The sequence below is a fragment of the Cherax quadricarinatus genome, chromosome 85, assembly GCF_038502225.1.
Source record: "Cherax quadricarinatus isolate ZL_2023a chromosome 85, ASM3850222v1, whole genome shotgun sequence".
NCBI lineage: Eukaryota > Metazoa > Arthropoda > Malacostraca > Decapoda > Parastacidae > Cherax > Cherax quadricarinatus.
This window is the reverse complement of record NC_091376.1, coordinates 11,071,998-11,095,013: the sequence shown is the minus strand read 5'-3', so window position 1 is coordinate 11,095,013 and position 23,016 is coordinate 11,071,998. Positions and strand designations below refer to the sequence as shown.

Sequence of the window (23,016 nt, the reverse complement as noted above, 5' to 3'; positions counted from 1 at the left end):
CTAATTCTTGGTCACGACCTACTTCCACATTGAACAAATGTGACACGACCTATGACTGCTGCACCTCTCCTGCCATACGGTTTATAAGCTGCTTCTCCGCTCACATGCCGTATTCTATTCAAGATTGATGGACTGAACACATCGACTCAAGGTTGAGGGACTGATTACCTCATTCTCCTCCTGTTCTTCAAGTTTCTCCTACGTATGGACTGATGAAGCCACTGTGTGGCGAAACGTTTCCTCAATAAAGATACCCAAGAGTTACACATGTGTCTAATTTATCAACATGTCGGTTCTCTGAACCATTCATCTACAAATCTGTCAGACACTGCAACTTCTTGGGATCTTAATACTTAGGAATTCTTCGCTTGCCTAATTCTTGGGCACGACCTACTTCCACATTGAACAAATGTGACACGACCTATGACTGCTGCACCTCTCCTGCCATACGGTTTATAAGCTGCTTCTCCGCTGATATGCCGTATTCTATTCAAGATTGATGGACTGAACACATCGACTCAAGGTTGAGGGACTGATTACCTCATTCTCCTCCTGTTCTTCAAGTTTCTCCTACGTATGGACTGATGAAGCCACTGTGTGGCGAAACGTTTCCTCAATAAAGATACCCAAGAGTTACACATGTGTCTAATTTATCAATGTATGTCCTCACCACCTAGTTCGTTGGGTTCACAGCTTATCGTCTACGTGATGGGTTATTACGTTAGTTTGTTGGGTTTACAGCCTATCGTCTACGTGATGGGTTATTACGTTAGTTTGTTGGGTTTACAGCCTATCGTCTACGTGATGGGTTATTACGTTAGTTTGTTGGGTTTACAGCCTATCGTCTACGTGATGGGTTATTACGTTAGTTTGTTGGGTTTACAGCCTATCGTCTACGTGATGGGTTATTACGTTAGTTTGTTGGGTTTACAGCCTATCGTCTACGTGATGGGTTATTACGTTAGTTTGTTGGGTTTACAGCCTCTCGTCTACGTGATGGGTTATTACGTTAGTTTGTTGGGTTTACAGCCTATCGTCTACGTGATGGGTTATTACGTTAGTTTGTTGGGTTTACAGCCTATCGTCTACGTGATGGGTTAAGAGATAAGATAAGATTTCGTTCGGATTTTTAACCCCGGAGGGTTAGCCACCCAGGATAACCCAAGAAAGTCAGTGCGTCATCGAGGACTGTCTAACTTATTTCCATTGGGGTCCTTAATCTTGTCCCCCAGGATGCGACCCACACCAGTCGACTAACACCCAGGTACCTATTTGCTGCTAGGTGAACAGGACAACAGGTATAAGGAAACGTGTCGAATGTTTCCACCCGCCGGGAATCGAACCCGGGCCCTCCGTGTGTGAAGCGGGAGCTTTAGCCACCAGGCCACCGTTAGTTTGTTGGGTTTACAGCCTATCGTCTACGTGAGGTTTATTAAGTACTCGATCCATTTAGACACAAATACCAATGACAATTTAATATATAAGGTGCCAACGATAATGGTAGAACTACCGACATTATGTTGAGTAAAAGGACACATGTAAAACTAATGTGACATTTTATTGTGGCAACGTTTCGCTCTCAAGGAGCAAAACACTTCTTGACAAAACTCGACTTGTAGCTAAGAAATTAAAGTCACTTGAGAATAATATTGTGAAAATAATAATTTAGACTGTACATCTTCCAAATATCCCAGAGATGAACAATAACCCAGACTGAATGTTGTGTCGTCTGGCACTCTCTAAACAGCAAGAAAACAGAAAGTAATTTGTAATTAATTAATGATCATACCTTAGTCAAAATTTTACTTAAATCCAGTATTTTGAAGGGAAAGAATTTTAGTTTTCAGTGATGATATAATTTTTAAGAATTGTCAAAAATATTTTTCTCTCATACTCAAGTAGTCTTATGGAAACTAAAGACGAATTTATTTCCCAAAATATTTAATAATGAATGTATTAGGTGTGACGTTCAATCACGTTCAGTAATCCCTGACGTTCAGTCAGGGATTACTAAGATAATGCATTTATTATTACTATTATAATCAAGGGGGAAGCGCTAACCCCCTAGGATTATATAGTGCCTGGGGGGATGTGGAAGACATTCAGGCTTAATTCGGGGAACTGAAGCACAGATCCAATTCCCTAAATCAAGAGCCCCTCACCAACATCAAGGAACCTTCCCTGAGGGGAATTAAAATAATGCAGAATATTTAATTTCCTGCATTCTGTCCCGGAGCAAAAATAAAATCTTACTTGATATAAACAAGATCCTGGCTAGGGAAGAGAATTGTCGAACTGTGAATATGAATAAAACTTTTGCAACGTTTCGCCCAAAAAGTGGGCTTTTTTTCAAGCCACATATATGTACTGAAGATAGTGGAAAATCAGATAATCAGTGGATCAGCCTTGAAAGCTCTTCGGTCTCTTAGCTTTATCAAGATTGAACTGAATCCTTATCAAGGTTGAGGGACTGATTACCTCACCTTCCGCTGTTTACAGCATTTAACCTCTGCACTGAAGTTAAAAAGCCACTGGTTGACGAAACATCTTCATAAAGATACTACAGGTGTTGCACATGTTTTAATCATTCACTTCTTGGTATTATACACCATCAATCTAATTTTATAAAAATAGAAGCAGGCATATAATATATTTAAGAGCGTCTGTGGGAAGAGGCAGTAGAGTGATAGTTGGTGCTGCTGATGGAGAAGTGTCACAGATTTGCTGTCTGTAAAATCTTCCTATTGTGATCTTCGTGGCTAGGTGGTACACACTTGGGATGCTGCGTGTCACGACCTCGGTTCGAGTCCCCGTCCATTCTTCCCTTTATTCACTGACAGTCGTTCATTACGTGAGAGACAATTTAAGTTAGGAGATTCGAGATCGAACTGGTGACCGCACAAGTGATACACAATCACAGAATAAGTGCTTCATACTGTGTAAGTCCTTGATATACTGGATAAGTGTTTGATACACTGCATAATAATTTGATACACTATAATTCTCTGATACACTTCATAAGTGCTTCATACGTTGTATAAGTGCTTGACACATGGTATAATTTTTTTTCATTCTTGACCATGGACTCAGGACTGTGAATGCCTTCACCTGTTGTTCAAACCTGGGAATATCTCAGTGACTTTGTAAACATCTCCAGTGTATATATTCAGATGCAGAACAAACCACTTGGGGATTGAAATCTTTAGTTCAGGATGTTTTGCATTCTCATGCGTCGTCAGGAGCTATGCAATGTTGCATAGCTCCTGACTATGCACGAGTGCAAAAACTCTTGAGCTAAAGATTTCCATCCTAACGTGTCTTGTAATTAATTGTTTAGATCGCCTGTTTGCGATTGTACTATATTTTCAGACAATGTTTTGTGAGTTAGTCTTCCAGTTTTATGAGGAGGATAAACATGTGAGAAAGGATAATGGAAAATAAATATATTTTATGCTGCAATTATTATTTTTCGACAATTAAGACATTCTAATATATATCAAAATGAAAATCGTAAGGTAGTTTGTGACGATGTTGAGAGTGAAGTCTGGTGTTCTAGCTGAGCTCGACCATAGCAGCCAGAGCACCGCTGAAGGCAGCGTTGTAGTCACAAGCCACCTCGTTGTGCTGGTAGTCCTGGCGGTCGTCAACGTAGCTGCCGTCCTGTGGAATTAAGAATAAAGAATGAAAAAAGGGAACGTCACAGTTAAGTGGTTAGGAACAGGTTGCCAAAAACCCTCACTTAGTAGAGCCTTGTTACATCGTTTTGAGTCATTGTTGAGTCCCCAATTGGGGTCTGAGAATGGTCGGACCAAAACGTCGTCATGAGCTTTCTCTCCTAAATGATGTTTTATAGTGAAAATAATATAGTATACAACAATTAAGATGCAGTAAAGCTCCATACATTGTATAAAAGCTCTACGCACTGTATAAGAGCTCCAAACACTGGTTGTGAGCTCCCCGCACAATATATATGAGTCCCACTGTGTACATAAAACAAAATATAAACATAAGTACATTTTCACATAACGTCGTTAGAAAAATCTGAAATATGACCAAAAGAGAAAACCTATTTTTTTACAGGAAATCCCAAAGTTTATCAAAAACCTTAATCCTCTGCAATAATTTATTTCAAGTCCATTTCAGACTAATATGTTAATTCTAGTGGGAAATTTTAATTAGAAATATGCTAGGTAAAACTCAGAAAATATGAAAAAATTAGGAAATTTCAGAGTACGCAAATAACCTGCACATAGAAAGAAACATACGACTTTTCGCTTCGACCCTGAGCACTAACTAGTAACACGAAAGCGCGATTTGAAGGGTGCCAGTGTGTATATACACGAGAGAGGGACGGGGTCGGGAGTGGTAGAACGAGAGGAGGAAGTAGTATAACTATAGCAGTAATTGTACAAGTAGACATCAGAGTTTTCAATTTCATTCAATGTACTGAGATTTTGTGATGAAGTGTCTCAATCTTCAACTGAGATTTTGTACGACTTTCCAACTGAAATGAAGTTTAGACTGAAGATTAAATTTAAATTTGAGAAATGCCATCTTGCAGTTCAAGAATATACTCTCCATCTCATCCTCCCTCTTACCTGCCTCTTCTCATTGTAATCAAATTCTAACAAATTTGTAAGAGACAGTTTGCCATCTCTTAAAATTAGTAATAATGCTAGAATTACAGACTTAATGTTAGGTAAAAGGAAACATATGTAACTAATGTAACATTGTGGCAACGTTTCGCTCTCCAGGAGTTTCGTCAAGCCGTTACGGCTTGACGAAATGTCACATTACTTGTCACATTACCTGCAAATGTATCCCTTTACCTGTTATTTATACTTTTTTTTTACGTTGAGGTATAAGTTATATATCGTTAAACAGTAATTAATAAGATCAAATTTGTGGCTTCTATTTTTCCTGTCTCTCTTCATCTATGTTTTTCATCCACACAATATTTTTTAAGCTTTCTGAAACTCAGCTTGAACTTCGATTAAGTGTCCAGTACCCCGAGCCTAGAGCTATCCTGCTTTTCCTTGAATCACTACCCAAGCTCTAATTTAGTGTTAATTTAGCGATTTAGTGCTTCACTGTGAATGAACTAGAGAAACTAACCTGTGCTGGTCCTCCGACAAGAGCACCGTAGAGGACATGAGGGTTTGGACCAGGGTTTGTAAAACCTCCCGAGCAGTCAGATGGTGGGTTGGGGCAGGAGCTGAGGAAGAAATACATTTCTTGATCATCTGTGTGATGTGTGACATTGCTGGTGGAAATGTTGGTAGCAGAGGGTGATGGTATCAAGGTGTGTTGGTGGAAATGTTGGTAGCAGAGGGTGATGGTAGCAAGGTGTGTTGGTGGAAATGTTCGTAGCAGAAGGTGATATTATCAAGGTGTGTTGGTGGAAATGTTGGTAGCAGAGGGTGATGGTATCAAGGTGTGTTGGTGGAAATGTTGGTAGCAGAGGGTGATGGTATCAAGGTGTGTTGGTGGAAATGTTGGTAGAGGAGGGTGATGGTATCAAGGTGTGTTGGTAGCAGTGATGGTAACAGACAGTAATGGTAACAGTGAGTGATAGGCAAAGTTTATAGATTATAATTTAAAAAAAAAAAAACAAAGTGGGACAAACATGGCCTTATATCGTGTTCATTTTTTGTTTGAATAGTGTGTGTGTGTGTGTGTGTGTGTGTTTGTGTGTACCTGGAGCGGTGGTGAGGCTTCTCAGGAGGGTTCACACCGTAGCCCACAACGAAGGACTGGTACTTAGGATTGTCTCCCAGCAGCTGACCGATCTGGCCCTTGGCCCACTCACGATTTTCTTCTGCGTCGAGACCGAGCTTAGCAGCCTGAAATAAAATAATTAGTCATACGAGAAGTATTACAGCATGAATGCTCAGTACGTCATCTCTTTTCTCTAATGTGCTAAATGCAGAAGCAGAACAAGTGACAATTTCAATGTTCTTCATTAATTGTAATGATTTCCTCCTGCTGTTAAGTGCAAGGCGGAAATCTTGTTCTCCCAGCCAAACTTCCTAGTGGAATTCAATGTATGGTAAGTGAAACTAACATAGAGAGCGAGGTAAGCAACGTTAGCAGCATGACGATTGGCACCCCATGCGTCGAGGAAGACCAAGCCTTCGGGAGTGTATGGGGCGTCGTTCTTCACCCAGTCCAAGAAACTGACGAAAGCGTTCTTGTACTCATCTCCGCCGTCCAACATATAGAAGAGTCCCTGTAAATTCCAGAGTAAAGCATATTAGTGGCAGTTACCAGACGAAGAATGATAGTAGCCTTAAGTTATAAAAACAAAAGCAGTAGAGCAAGTCATTCAAGCAACATTTAGCCAATAAGTAAGCGAAACGTCGTCCAAATATGGGTTTCCTCTGACATAAGTGTGTTCTATTACACTTATAAAGGATAGAAACGAATATACTAATACTGTCTTCATTTCTGTCTAACAAGACTAGCCTCAAATTCAGTCGTTTACATGGTGTAACATCATTGTAACATTTTATGCGACCATTCTCATACATCCATTGTCAATGCATTTAAGAATATTCGTATCATAACTAGTATGGATAATAAATGCAATGAATGCAGCCAATTAAATCTAAATAAAAACTTACGAACACTGCGGCCCTCTTGTCATCCCAAGAGAACTGGACTACTTCAGACCCTGTGTAGTCGAATTCGTCCCAGTGTCCTCTTGCGCGTGTGAGGTAAGTATCGTCGCCAGTGGCCCTTGCCAGCCACAGTGCTGCCCAGGCCAGCTCGTCGCCATAGCCGCTCCACGAGCTGGGGAGAAGCATATGTTGAACAGCTTAAGCTCTTTGACCTGTGCATAACTTACATTGGTTGAAAGTACCTAATTTCATGATCAAATCTAGATATATTCATGGCTCATTCATTTATTATACATAACACATTACTTAGATTTAATCTTACTTGTAGTACGCTGTTGCATCAGTAATGGCATTAGTGTAGATATCACGATGTGCGTCAGCAAAATCGTAGAGCTCCTTCGCCACACTTAACATCTCCTCAGAGTAAGCAGAGTCTGATGACTGATGAAATAAGCGAGTTACACTGAGTGTGGGTAAATTATAAATTATGTCAAACGAACATTTTTTTTTCTTTACAAAACTGAAGAAATTTAGATTAGAGATGTATGGAAATCTCAAGTAAACCACTAGGAAGGAAGATAAAGATCGTAGGGGTTCCTCTCATTGAATAAATTTGACAATGTTGAAGGGATAATATCAAAATACTGAAGGCGATACAGTGAAATAAATATTGTAAGTGGTACAACATAATTGCCAAATTCAGGTGATCGTATGTAATAGAAACATTAAACAGATAAAAATAGCGAGTTATTACCTTGAAGACTATGGATGCTGCAGCAAGGGCAGCGGCTGTCTCACCGGCCAAGTCGCTTCCTACAAAAGATAAACAATTCCAGTCACTAATGTTATATCAACATCAAAAATACTAAGTGTACATTTCAGGGTAACAGTTACGGATCTCTTAATATTATCAACAATGAGAAGAATCAATAACAAATATGTTTTATGCGCATACTCCAGCTTAATGTGAACCTAAATCACTTAAATTGTGTTCATAGACACATTGTTGACTGGGCAGATTTCATATAAACTCACCTGGATGTGAGTCATCAATTTTGTAAGAGGGTCGCTCCATGGTCATGTCCTCTGGGCGTCCCCAGAAGGCGTGGTCTGGTCCTCCAGCTCCAACCTGAAGATGCCAACAAGTATTATATATTAAAACTGTGCATTAATAGAAGCCTTAAAAAGCGGTGGCTACGTTCAGTTCCTCGTTTCAACATTTTTCTGTGACCTAGCACAAGAAGAAATGTCAGTCTTCCAGTAAGCAGATCTACGCTTCTGTTTTAAAAAAAAATTACACTTTTTGTGCAAACTTAAGGTTTTAAGAGATAGGAGTTAATCAAACATTATCTTCGAGGGGAAACTAAAATTTTTTTTTTAAATAAAACGAACTTCCAGCCCCATTAACTCTTAACTTTACACCCTTCTTGTCCCTAAAACAAAGCGCACTCGATAACCTGAATGAAAATTTAACCCAAAAAATCATTCTACTGACATACTATGCAAAACAACTTTTTATAATGTTGTGAATCAGGTTAAGTTGCAGAAGGAATACAAACCTGACCATAGAGTTCATCTTTAGCGGTGTGAGCCTTGAGGAAGTAGTCTGTGGCCCATTTGACAGCAGCTTTACCATACTCTACTTGATCTGTGGAAGAAATACCATGGTCATATACTTCCAAAATTCTGGTCTAAATAACTCGTGATTTTTATTCTGCGTAATTATCAAAATATACTCAACTCTGTTAGCCTCATTAACAAGGTTGATAACCAACGTACGACAGGACTTACCAGCACTCTGGTGACCCTCTTCGAAATCAATGAGGCCCCAAGCCAGGACGGTGGCGGTGTAAGCCATTGGGAATCCAAACTTAACGTGATCACCAGCTGCAAATACAAACTTAAGAATTATAAAAGAAAATTAATATGAGCATCATAATATTTTCGTTCCTTCAACAGAGTTTAATGCGTGCAAGACAGGTATACAATACCGACAAGATGAAAGTTAAGACACTTGTGCAACATCTGGTTATCTTTATCGTAGACGTTATCTTTATTGTAAACATCTACAATAAAGATAACCTGATGTTGGACAAGTGTCTTAACTTTCACAGAGTTTAATGCGATCTGTGTCTATGATTACCGTCATAGTAGCCTCCAGTGAGGTCGTGACCAACATCAGAACCGTCATCAAGAGCTGAGTCGAAACGCCAAGTGACGCGCTGATCAGCAGGAAGCTTGCCTGACCGCTGAGCCTCGTAGAACACATAGGACATGCACAGTACCTGGTAGTAAGGAGAGATTTCTGAAAGATTCGTCAAGGATAAGACGTGTCGGATATGGATGAAGTGAAAAACAGGACGCAAATATGAAAAACCGAAGTGGAAATAAAAAAAAAAAAAATTACTTAGTGAAGGGTCGAGTAGGTATGAAAGGAGAATGTAGCATCCAGCGAAGAGTGAGTAACAAGACATGAGGAGTGGTTAGTTAAAAGTATGAAAATTATAGTGAAAAATACGTCATTTTGAAAAAAAATCATAAGTGATGAAAACCACTTAAGTTTCCCACTAAGGTTTTTTTTTTTTCTATTAACGCATAAGCCAATTTTAAAATAATTATTGCTCTTGCATCTCGTCAGAGGCTTCAGAGAGCCCCTTCTTTCATATATAAGACACTTGTGCAACATTGGGTATCTTTATTCTGCTGCAAAAAGTGTATTATTTATCAGCTTATCAGTTTTCTAATCTATTTATGCAAACTCTTAATCTCTTGCATGAACACTGCAATGGCTGCGAAACTACGCTCAGTGTTGTTCTCTTTATAAACACAACTAAGTATAAAATTAAGAGATAAACTGAGAAGCAGAAGAGAAAGCAATAAATAAAGGCAAACTAGTCTTTGAGATGGATAACCTTGATAAAAGTCTTAAGTTAACAGGCCGGTAAACTGTGGAAATTCTCAAGGGAAGATGATAGAGTAGGATACGTCGTTAACAGCAACACCATTTATTGTGTAACAGCAAATATGATGCTATTGGCTAGTTTTAACTTATGCTAACATATCAACATTTCTCGATTACTATTTATGTGTATTAGGGTTTTTGCTCCAAAATTACGAGATCTGGCCAAATCACTCAAGTTACTGACCTGGGCGTAGTCGTAGGGTGACATGCCAGTCTCAGCACAAGGATTCTGCATGGGTGTTGGTGTAGTGAAGGCCGAGTCTGTCAGCCAGAGAAATAATCACTGGTTAATATATTTAAGACAATTAGTAATTATCTCTAGGAGCGAACAGTCTTTCACTTAATGGAAGGATGAGGCTCCACTACCTGCGCTTAATAACCCATGTGGCTGCAACGCGTCACACAAAAAAATATGCATTTCATGATAATTGATTAAGACGAAATAATAGAATTGAGGTGAAGATGTTAATAAGAGACACGGCAATGATGCATAAAGCAGGAATAAGCAACAAAATAAGAGGACGCTGGGATGAATGAAGATATCGTAATAACACGATTGCAGACAAATCAGAAAATGGTGGGGATGCGAACCCACTGGGCTTGCTGCCATGGGTTCAAACCCCCACCCGTTCCTTGATTCGCTGGTAATGAAGCTATTATATCCTTCATGTGTAAGTCGCTGTGCTGTAACTGTTACTGGCATAAATTTTCTACACAAAGATCAAAATCATCTCTACCGAACAGTTTGTCTTATTTCTCTAACTTCCATAAAATTAGGAAATATCTAATGTTCATGATTATAAAGTCATGGGCGAAACGTTGTAGTATTCACTGCGTTTCTCTCACTTACTGTCAGCTACTATTATTTGTTCATATTGCTACTTAAACGTATCCTTGTTGTATTGCGTTGTGTTTTGCGTATATATGTATGTGTATATATATGTATGTATGTGTGTTTACCTGGAGTTTACCTGGAGAGAGTTCCGGGGGTCAACGCCCCCGCGGCCCGGTCTGAGACCAGGCCTCCTGGTGGATCAGAGCCTGATCAACCAGGCTGTTGCTGCTGGCTGCACGCAAACCAACATACGAGCCACAGCCCGGCTGATCCGGAACTGACTTTAGGTGCTTGTCCAGTGCCAGCTTGAAGACTGCCAGGGGTCTGTTGGTAATCCCCCTTATGTGTGCTGGGAGGCAGTTGAACAGTCTCGGGCCCCTGACACTTATTGTATGGTCTCTTAACGTGCTAGTGACACCCCTGCTTTTCATTGGGGGGATGGTGCATCGTCTGCCAAGTCTTTTGCTTTCGTAGTGGGTGATTTTCGTGTGCAAGTTCGGTACTAGTCCCTCTAGGATTTTCCAGGTGTATATAATCATGTATCTCTCCCTCCTGCGTTCCAGGGAATACAGGTTTAGGAACCTCAAGCGCTCCCAATAATTGAGGTGTTTTATCTCCGTTATGCGCGCCGTGAAAGTTCTCTGTACATTTTCTAGGTCGGCAATTTCACCTGCCTTGAAAGGTGCTGTTAGTGTGCAGCAATATTCCAGCCTAGATAGAACAAGTGACCTGAAGATTGTCATCATGGGCTTGGCCTCCCTAGTTTTGAAGGTTCTCATTATCCATCCTGTCATTTTTCTAGCAGATGCGATTGATACAATGTTATGGTCCTTGAAGGTGAGATCCTCCGACATGATCACTCCCAGGTCTTTGACGTTGGTGTTTCGCTCTATTTTGTGGCCAGAATTTGTTTTGTACTCTGATGAAGATTTAATTTCCTCATGTTTACCATATCTGAGTAATTGAAATTTCTCATCGTTGAACTTCATATTGTTTTCTGCAGCCCACTGAAAGATTTGGTTGATGTCTGCCTGGAGCTTTGCAGTGTCTGCAATGGAAGACACTGTCATGCAGATTCGGGTGTCATCTGCAAAGGAAGACACGGTGCTGTGGCTGACATCCTTGTCTATGTCGGATATAAGGATGAGGAACAAGATGGGAGCGAGTACTGTGCCTTGTGGAACAGAGCTTTTCACCGTAGCTGCCTCGGACTTTACTCTGTTGACGACTACTCTCTGTGTTCTGTTAGTGAGGAAATTATAGATCCATCGACCGACTTTTCCTGTTATTCCTTTAGCACGCATTTTGTGCGCTATTACGCCATGGTCACACTTGTCGAAGGCTTTTGCAAAGTCTGTATATATTACATCTGCATTCTTTTTGTCTTCTAGTGCATTTAGGACCTTGTCGTAGTGGTCCAATAGTTGAGACAGACAGGAGCGACCTGTTCTAAACCCATGTTGCCCTGGGTTGTGTAACTGATGGGTGATCTTGCTTCTTAGGACCCTTTCAAAGATTTTTATGATATGGGATGTTAGTGCTATTGGTCTGTAGTTCTTTGCTGTTGCTTTACTGCCCCCTTTGTGGAGTGGGGCTATGTCTGTTGTTTTTAGTAACTGTGGGACGACCCCCGTGTCCATGCTCCCTCTCCATAGGATGGAAAAGGCTCGTGATAGGGGCTTCTTGCAGTTCTTGATGAACACAGAGTTCCATGAGTCTGGCCCTGGGGCAGAGTGCATGGGCATGTCATTTATCGCCTGTTCGAAGTCATTTGGCGTCAGGATAACATCGGATAGGCTTGTGTTAATCAAATTTTGTGGCTCTCTCATAAAAAATTCATTTTGATCTTCGACTCTCAGTCTGGTTAGCGGCTTGCTAAAAACTGAGTCATATTGGGACTTGAGTAGAGAGTGATCCATGAGACAGATAAAGGACAGAGAGTGATCAATGAGACAGATAAAGGACAGAGAGTGATCTATGAGACAGATAAAGGACAGAGAGTGATCTATGAGACAGATAAAGGACAGAGAGTGATCTATGAGACAGATAAAGGACAGAGAGTGATCAATGAGACAGATAAAGGACAGAGAGTGATCTATGAGACAGATAAAGGACAGAGAGTGATCCATGAGACAGATAAAGGACAGAGAGTGATCCATGAGACAGATAAAGGACAGAGAGTGATCCATGAGACTGATCCCTGTCAGTGATCATGGGAGAGAGTGATCCCTCGTAGCCAGTGATAAAGGGAGTGATCCCTCGTAGCCAGTTATAAAGGGAGTGATCCCTCGTAGCCAGTTATAAAGGGAGTGATCCCTCGTAGCCAGTTATAAAGGGAGTGATCCCTCGTAGCCAGTGATAAAGGGAGTGATCCCTCGTAGCCAGTGATAAAGGGAGTGATCCCTCGTAGCCAGTGATAAAGGGAGTGATCCCTCGTAGCCAGTGATAAAGGGAGTGATCCCTCGTAGCCAGTTATAAAGGGAGTGATCCCTCGTAGCCAGTTATAAAGGGAGTGATCCCTCGTAGCCAGTTATAAAGGGAGTGATCCCTCGTAGCCAGTGATAAAGGGAGTGATCCCTCGTAGCCAGTGATAAAGGGAGTGATCCCTCGTAGCCAGTGATAAAGGGAGTGATCCCTCGTAGCCAGTTATAAAGGGAGTGATCCCTCGTAGCCAGTTATAAAGGGAGTGATCCCTCGTAGCCAGTTATAAAGGGAGTGATCCCTCGTAGCCAGTGATAAAGGGAGTGATCCCTCGTAGCCAGTTATAAAGGGAGTGATCCCTCGTAGCCAGTTATAAAGGGAGTGATCCCTCGTAGCCAGTTATAAAGGGAGTGATCCCTCGTAGCCAGTGATAAAGGGAGTGATCCCTCGTAGCCAGTGATAAAGGGAGTGATCCCTCGTAGCCAGTGATAAAGGGAGTGATCCCTCGTAGCCAGTGATAAAGGGAGTGATCCCTCGTAGCCAGTTATAAAGGGAGTGATCCCTCGTAGCCAGTTATAAAGGGAGTGATCCCTCGTAGCCAGTTATAAAGGGAGTGATCCCTCGTAGCCAGTGATAAAGGGAGTGATCCCTCGTAGCCAGTGATAAAGGGAGTGATCCCTCGTAGCCAGTGATAAAGGGAGTGATCCCTCGTAGCCAGTTATAAAGGGAGTGATCCCTCGTAGCCAGTTATAAAGGGAGTGATCCCTCGTAGCCAGTGATAAAGGGAGTGATCCCTCGTAGCCAGTGATAAAGGGAGTGATCCCTCGTAGCCAGTTATAAAGGGAGTGATCCCTCGTAGCCAGTGATAAAGGGAGTGATCCCTCGTAGCCAGTGATAAAGGGAGTGATCCCTCGTAGCCAGTGATAAAGGGGGTGATCCCTCGTAGCCAGTGATAAAGGGGGTGATCCCTCGTAGCCAGTGATAAAGGGAGTGATCCCTCGTAGCCAGTTATAAAGGGGGTGATCCCTCGTAGCCAGTGATAAAGGGAGTGATCCCTCGTAGCCAGTGATAAAGGGAGTGATCCCTCGTAGCCATGTGATAAAGGGAGAGAATGATCACTCGCAGCCAGTGATAAAGGGAGAGAGTGATTCCTCACAGCCAGTGATAAAGGGAGTGATCCCTCGTAGCCATGTGATAAAGGGAGAGAGTGATCACTCGCAGCCAGTGATAAAGGGAGTGATCCCTCGTAGCCATGTGATAAAGGGAGAGAGTGATCCCTCACAGCCAGTGATAAAGGGAGTGATCCCTCGTAGCCATGTGATAAAGGGAGAGAGTGATCCCTCACAGCCAGTGATAAAGGGAGTGATCCCTCGTAGCCATGTGATAAAGGGAGAGAGTGATCACTCGCAGCCAGTGATAAAGGGAGTGATCCCTCGTAGCCATGTGATAAAGGGAGAGAGTGATCCCTCGCAGCCAGTGATAAAGGGAGTGATCCCTCATAGCCATGTGATAAAGGGAGAGAATGATCACTCGCAGCCAGTGATAAAGGGAGAGAGTGATCACTCGCAGCCAGTGATAAAGGGAGTGATCCCTCGTAGCCATGTGATAAAGGGAGAGAGTGATCCCTCACAGCCAGTGATAAAGGGAGTGATCCCTCGTAGCCATGTGATAAAGGGAGAGAGTGATCCCTCACAGCCAGTGATAAAGGGAGTGATCCCTCGCAGCCAGTGATAAAGGGAGTGATCCCTCGCAGCCAGTGATAAAGGGGGGCGTTCACCTCCGAAACCTCTCCGGGTAGCCCTCTCCAGGTATACATTACTGGAACAATTCACCAAACACCCTCACTTACTTGATGAAGCTTAAGACGACGTTTCGGTCCCACCTGGGCCATCATCAAGCCTAAGGAGGGTAAAGGTTGGGGAAAAGGGTTCGGTAGTGTTTGGGGAGGAGGACCGTAGGGGATTATAATATCTAATACGTTAAGACTATGCGTTACGTCTTGCTGGTCACATGTTCAATTTCTGCTGGAAATGAGAAAAGTGACTTTGATGTGGGAAGCAATTTTTCCCTGACGGACTTTAAATAAACTCATAACAAATGTATCTCTCTCTCTCTCATCTAAGAAACCAACATAAGTTTAAAATCCAATTAAACTGGACTTCAGATATATGCAAATTAGCTAAAATTTCCCTCAGTATTCAAAGACAAAGACGAGTCCATATTGGCACCGTGAAGATGAGTCCTGGCACCGTAAAGATGAGTCCTGGCACCGTAAAGATGAGTCCTGGCACCGTAAAGATGAGTCCTGGCACCGTGAATATGAGTCCAGGCACCGTGAAGATGAGTCCTGGCACCGTGAATGCAAGTCATATGAAGATTAGGGAATATGAGTGAAAATGACGGTGAGGGGAAGGGATTACATGAGGGAGAGGAGAGTATGAAGAGAAAAAAATGAAAGGAAAATGGAGGAGAGGTGAGAGGAGAGAGGGAGAGGAAAAAAGACAAAGCAAATTAAAGAATGAAGGAGATATGTAGGACAAAAAAGATTAAGCGAATAGTAGATAGTAGTCAGCTGTGTGGTAGCACTGGACATTGCTGGCGCTTTCGACCGGGTGTGGCACCAGGGCCTCTTAGCAAAACTTCAAGCACTGGGAATTGCAGGCTCTACGCTATGTCTCCTCAGTGATTACCTTCATGGTAGATCTCTAAGTGTAGTTCTCAATGGAACGGAATCAGCAAGACATCCTATTGGGGCAAGTGTTCCACAAGGAAGCGTGCTGGGTCCATTGTTATGGAATGTCTACTTCAACGACCTTCTTCATCTCATCCCAGAATCACATGCATATGCAGACGACTGTACACTGACATTCACTTATCCAAGAGAAGAAATGCCAGCTGCTCTAAGCTACATCAATCACCAGCTGAGAGCTATATCAGCTTGGGGAAATAGATGGCAAGTAACATTTGCACCTGAGAAAACGCAAATGATAATCGTCTCTAGGCACCATGATGGTAGTAATGCTGGTGCAGTAGTAAGGATGAATGGGAGGATGTTGGCACCTGGAGAAGAAGTTGATATCCTTGGGGTGAAATTTGACTCCAAACTAACCATGAAGAACCATGTTGTAAATCTTGCAAACAAGGCAGCCAGGAAGCTTACAGCACTTCGCCGTATCTCCCATCTGCTTGACAGTAGGGGTTGCAAGATCCTGTACGAGGCACAAGTACGCTCGCACCTTGAGTATGCTCCACTTTCTTGGTTTGCCTGCCCCCCCTCTCATCTGCGACTGCTTGACAGAGTAGAGAACAGAGCAAGACGTCTCATCTCTCGCCTGGACCCATCCTGGATAGATCTGTCATTTCAGCAGAGCCTTCAACATAGGAGGGATGTGGGTGGCCTTACTGTTATGTACAAGGCCAATATTGTCAAAATACCACACTTGGATCCACTTCGAGGACAGCGTGAAACAAGCTTTTATGCCACAAGACGGGCAGAAAGCAGCAACTTCACTCTGGCTGTACCCTTCTCCAGAACATCACTCCATCTGAGATCATACATATCCAGGATGACTCGAGTATGGAACACATTCGTACAGCATAATGATGTCAACGAGAGATAAAGTCAGTTGATCAAATGAAAATGCTGGCCCACAGATGGCTCCAACTTCATCCTGTTCCCTACTTGTATGTCTCATAACAATAAAAATGCTTTCAAATGAGCTGATGTAGGTAACAGCTCTTAGCTTGCCAATAAAGTTAGGAATCCTTAACCTGTAAATAGCTGTCAATAAAGCTAGGGATCCTTAACCTGTCAAACCCTGTGTAAAAAAAAAAAAAAAAAAAAAAAAAAAAAAAAAAAAAAAAAAGAGAGACAGAGAGAAAGACAGAGACAGACAGAGAAAGGAAAGAATCAGGAACTAGTAATGAAAACATGCTTATAATAACACTCAAAAAAACCCATATGACCCATCTCACACACACAAAAAAAGACCTACACCATTAACATTTTCACAAATTTCCTCACTATCTTTCTCATAATTATTTCATACGAGGCCAGATTTCACGAAGTCTGATCTCGTAAAGAACACTCGCTCAAGTGCTTTAAAGAAGATATACGGAATGTATTGTGCACGAAATTCTGCCCAAGAGTTTTGAAGACTCTCATCGGCTCTCTATATTGATTGGTTAGCTGAAGTGTCGTTTGTGTAAGCCTTTTGACAGTCCTAAGTGTGGGTTATGCAATAATAATAATAATAATAATAATGATAATAATAATAATAATAATAATAATTATTATTATTATTATTAATATTATTATTATTACAGTCAGAGCAGACGGCTAGGCTGTGTGCTCTGTCAGAGCACACATTATCATTATTATTATTATTATTATTATGGCTGTTGTTATTCTCGTTATTCTTGTTGCTATCATCGTCGTTCCTTGTTTTCCTCGACACTCGGAAAGAGACGCAAATCGTAAAAAAAGACGAGTGGGGAGGGGGAATTTCTCCGAGTGGGATAGCCAATTCCCTTGGAGTCTGATTACTCGACTGAGTGGGCTGTCTCATTTTCCCCTCCCCTCTCTCCCCTTCTCTCTTTCCTCTTCCAAGTCGAGTGGGATGCGTTCCATTGAGAGCGATGATCTGTGCCAGCACTGAGGTTACATCTGGGCGAAAATAAAGTTGTTGGAGACGGTGCACACATACCTCTTGATCGTTTCTTGTGAGTTCTCCACCTTCTTTCCTCAGCCTTATCACCTGGTCCTTGTGTATATATGTGTGTATGTATGTGTATGGTATAAACTTTGGTAATAAATACCTACAAGTTGGTTTAGAAAGACACGTAAGCAAACACTATAACATATTTATTAGAAAACGTTTCAGTCCTGGGACCTTGATCACTTCTAACATACAGAGGTAGAAAGACAATGTATATATAGGCGGAGAGTGAGATGTGACGCACGTGACCTGAGGAATGTCATAAGAACATAAGAATGGAGGAACGCCTGTGTCCTCCACAGAGACTCCACGGGGCATTTGATGAACTGGAACGAGGCACAACTCGTTCTCACCGAACCAGACCTCAGATGCCGACGGTGCCTAGAAGCCTCACTAACCGCCGTCACCGACACTATAGAACGCAACACTGGAAACTACAAAATTTCAAAAACATTGGCATACATGATACTTAAGCAGCACCAACCCAACAACACAGGAGTCACATGATTTCAACGTCTACCCGTCCTCATCATAGGCAGAGGTTGTTTTGATAAGGACCTGCCTCGCATGGGCCAGTAGGCCTTCTACAGTGTTCCTCCATTCTTATGTTCTTATGACATTCCTCAGGTCACGTGCGTCACATCTCACTCTCCGCCTATATATATAATGTCTTTCTACCTCTGTACGTTAGAAGTGATCAAGGTCCTAGGACCGAAACGTTTTCTAATAAATATGTTATAGTGTGTTTGCTTACGTGTCTTTCTAAACCATGTATGTATATATATATATATATATATATATATATATATATATATATATATATATATATATATATATATATATATATATATATATATATATATGCAATAAGATCACAGTAAACAGGTGATTTCAGAATATGCAAAACAACCACTCTGAAAGAATAGAGAAATTCCAAGCGCTTTCGTGACTACTCACATTATCAAGGAACTATCCTTGATAATGTGAGTAGTCACGAAAGCGCTTGGAATTTCTCTATTCTTTCAGGGTGGTTGTTTTGCATATATATATATATATATATATATATATATATATATATATATGTATATATATATATATATATATATATATATATATATATATATATATATATATCTATATATATATATATATATATATATATATATATATATATATATATTATTATCACACTGGCCGATTCCCACCAAGGCAGGGTGGCCCGAAAAAGAAAAACTTTCACCATCATTCACTCCATCACTGTCTTGCCAGAAGGGTGCTTTACACTACAGTTTTTAAACTGCAACATTAACACCCCTCCTTCAGAGTGCAGGCACTGTACTTCCCATCTCCAGGACTCAAGTCCGGCCTGCCGGTTTCCCTGAACCCCTTCATAAATGTTACTTTGCTCACACTCCAACAGCACGTCAAGTATTAAAAACCATTTGTCTCCATTCACTCCTATCAAACACGCTCATGCATACCTGCTGGAAGTCCAAGCCCCTCGCACACAAAACCTCCTTTACCCCCTCTCTCCAACCTTTCCTAGGCCGACCCCTACCCCGCCTTCCTTCCACTACAGACTGATACACTCTTGAAGTCATTCTGTTTCGCTCCATTCTCTCTACATGTCCGAACCACCTCAACAACCCTTCCTCAGCCCTCTGGACAACAGTTTTGGTAATCCCGCACCTCCTCCTAACTTCCAAACTACGAATTCTCTGCATTATATTCACACCACACATTGCCCTCAGACATGACATCTCCACTGCCTCCAGCCTTCTCCTCGCTGCAACATTCATCACCCATGCTTCACACCCATATAAGAGCGTTGGTAAAACTATACTCTCATACATTCCCCTCTTTGCCTCCAAGGACAAAGTTCTTTGTTTCCACAGACTCCTAAGTGCACCACTCACTCTTTTTCCCTCATCAATTCTATGATTCACCTCATCTTTCATAGACCCATCCGCTGACACGTCCACTCCCAAATATCTGAATACATTCACCTCCTCCATACTCTCTCCCTCCAATCTGATATCCAATCTTTCATCACCTAATCTTTTTGTTATCCTCATAACCTTACTCTTTCCTGTATTCACCTTTAATTTTCTTCTTTTGCACACCCTACCAAATTCATCCACCAATCTCTGCAACTTCTCTTCAGAATCTCCCAAGAGCACAGTGTCATCAGCAAAGAGCAGCTGTGACAACTCCCAGTTTGTGTGTGATTCTTTATCTTTTAACTCCACGCCTCTTGTCAAGACCCTCGCATTTACTTCTCTTACAACCCCATCTATAAATATATTAAACAACCACGGTGACATCACACATCCTTGTCTAAGGCCTACTTTTACTGGGAAATAATTTCCCTCTTTCCTACATACTCTAACTTGAGCCTCACTATCCTCGTAAAAACTCTTCACTGCTTTCAGTAACCTACCTCCTACACCATACACTTGCAACATCTGCCACATTGCCCCCCTATCCACCCTGTCATACGCCTTTTCCAAATCCATAAATGCCACAAAGACCTCTTTTGCCTTATCTAAATACTGTTCACTTATATGTTTCACTGTAAACACCTGGTCCACACACCCCCTACCTTTCCTAAAGCCTCCTTGTTCATCTGCTATCCTATTCTCCGTCTTACTCTTAATTCTTTCAATAATAACTCTACCATACACTTTACCATGTATACTCAGCAGACTTATCCCCCTATAATTTTTGCACTCTCTTTTATCCCCTTTGCCTTTATACAAAGGAACTATGCATGCTCTCTGCCAATCCCTAGGTACCTTACCCTCTTCCATACATTTATATATATATATATATATATATATATATATATATATATATTATATATACATTTATATATATATATATATATATATATATATATATATATATATATATATATATATATATATATATATATATATATATATATATATATATATATATATATATATATATATATATATATATATATATATATATATATATATATATATATATATATATATATATATATATATATATATATATATATATATATATATATATATATATATATATATATATATTAGAAAGGACTAAATTTTTTAATTAACAAGTTTTACCTATTCGGCACGACATATATTGTAGTTATGAACATTGAATAACCCACACCGTCAAAGTTCACCGTGTAAATATCCCAAACGTAACTACTTACACCGTCCGTCATCCAAGATGCAGCATCACTTACCGCAGATTTCTACGCCGTTCAACACTTCATGGATGACTAGAGGGCTTAATGCAGAGTAATGTACCTGGAAGTCAAACTTGATCTCTTCACCAGCATTTACATTAATGTTGTTGCTGGTCAGGGTGTAGTGAGTGTCGTCCACCTTCGTCGCCTGACCCGAATAAAACTGTAAACGATACACAAAATCGTCAGCTAATCCAAAAAAAATTATAGCCTCCCGTCATTATATTTTCCTTTACGACCTTTCAATAAATATTTTGAATAAATTTGTATCACGTTTTTCAAAACGCATGGATACAGAACCTATAATATATTCTTTTTAAACTAATATTTTAAATAATGGAAAACTCATAGATGATTTTAGGAATTTCAAACAGAAAATAATTCCAATTAGAGATTTCTAGATTAAAAATAAAAAAATTGACACTCGAAATATATTTGTTGGAATTGTAAACATGGAATTTCAAACATAAATATATATGTATTTAGCATATAATGTAGACTTAATCTGTAGCTTTCATATTTTTAACCACAATAATGCACCGGGTGACCCGGTGGTCTGGTGGCTAAAGCTCCCGCTTCACACACGGAGGGCCCGGGTTCGATTCCCGGCGGGTGGAAACATTTGACACGTTTCCTTACACCTGTTGTCACCTGTTGTCCTGTTGTCCTGTTCACCTAGCAGCAAATAGGTACCTGGGTGTTAGTCGACTGGTGTGGGTCGCATCCTGGGGGACAAGATTAAGGACCCCAATGGAAATAAGTTAGACAGTCCTCGATGACGCACTGACTTTCTTGGGTTATCCTGGGTGGCTAACCCTCCGGGGTTAAAAATCCGAACGAAATCTTATCTTATCTTAATCTTATCTTGTGGATGAATGGTTCAGAGAACCGACATGTTGTTGAATTAGACACATGTGCAACTCTTGGGTATCTTTTTTGAGGAAACGTTTCGCCACACAGTGGCTTCATCAGTCCATACAAAGGAGAAACTTGAAGAACAGGAGGAGAATGAGGTAATCAGTCCCTCAGCTTTGAGTCCATCAATCTATTCAACATTGATGGACTGACCACATCGACTCAAGGCTGAGGGACTGATTACCTCATTCTCCTCCTGTTCTTCAAGTTTCTCCTTTGTATGGACTGATGAAGCCACTGTGTGGCGAAACGTTTCCTCAATAAAGATACCCAAGAGTTGCACATGTGTCTAATTTAACATAATAATCACCATAAAGTAATTTAAAAAGAAAACATTGAGAATGAATACCATATTATCTGAGCTAAACGAGGCTGTTTTGTAATGTTGACTTAAACAACATATCCTCATGAGCATAAAGAATGAGAGCTGCAGTAGGCCTACTGGCCCATACTAGGCAGGTCCTCCTCAAACCCAACCCCACTAACAGTAATGTTTACCCAACCCACGATGAAATAAGTCTGTAGAGTAGTGAAACTCTGGAAACTCTTCAAAGGTATATCAAAGGTAGAGTATAGTAATATAAACAGATGATATTAACATACATCAACGGCATCCGGAGGTGAGCTGAACTCCAGCTCCAGGGTCAGGCCATTGATGTCTGCAGGAGCTGTTGCAGTGAATTCTGCCTGATAGTTGCCCGGCCAAGTGTTTGTAATGACGATGTTGTCACACTGAGCCTCCGCTCCTGTACACCAACAATGTACGAGTGTAATTCACATCTCAACCATAAACAACGTTTCGATCGGTCCTGGACTAATACCAAGTGGTAATAATGGTACAATGGACACATGTGTAACTAATGTGACATTGCGGCAACGTTTCGCTCTCCAAGAGCTTTAAGCCGTTAACTTAAGGACTTGACAAAGCTCCTGGAGACCAAAACGTCTCCACAAGCACCTAAAGTCAGTTCCTGATCAGCCGGGCTGTGGCTCGTACGTTGGTTTGCGTGCAGCCAGCAGCAACAGCCTGGTTGATCAGGCGCTGATCCACCAGGAGGCCTGGTCACAGACCGGGCCGCGGGGGCGTTGACCCCCGAAACTCTCTCCAGGTAAACTCCAGGTAAACAATAAAATGTCGTATTAGTTGCCCCTCCATCCACTTACCAAGTAAAAAGTCAAGGAGGGGGCGAAACATCTTTTAACTTTACAGTAGGTATGAAGTGTTCCAGCTACATTATTGTGACTTAAATTCTTCTACGAGAATAATTTTAAAACTACGAAATTCTGATACGAAATGA

The 23,016-nt window shown here is 41.1% G+C and overlaps 1 protein-coding gene across 1 annotated transcript in view; it reads right to left on the bottom strand.

The window, feature by feature from the left end:
- Window positions 1-23,016, bottom strand: part of LOC128703284 (uncharacterized) — a 74,599-nt gene that overhangs the window by 15,774 nt on the left and 35,809 nt on the right. Inside the window, 14 exon segments of the mRNA XM_070103524.1 lie at window positions 3,528-3,660; window positions 5,116-5,215; window positions 5,698-5,843; window positions 6,065-6,229; window positions 6,624-6,792; window positions 6,943-7,061; window positions 7,375-7,433; window positions 7,656-7,749; window positions 8,180-8,268; window positions 8,412-8,507; window positions 8,764-8,905; window positions 9,767-9,843; window positions 20,801-20,966; window positions 22,322-22,464. Of these exon segments, the coding sequence (XP_069959625.1) occupies window positions 3,528-3,660; window positions 5,116-5,215; window positions 5,698-5,843; window positions 6,065-6,229; window positions 6,624-6,792; window positions 6,943-7,061; window positions 7,375-7,433; window positions 7,656-7,749; window positions 8,180-8,268; window positions 8,412-8,507; window positions 8,764-8,905; window positions 9,767-9,843; window positions 20,801-20,966; window positions 22,322-22,464 (1,698 nt within the window).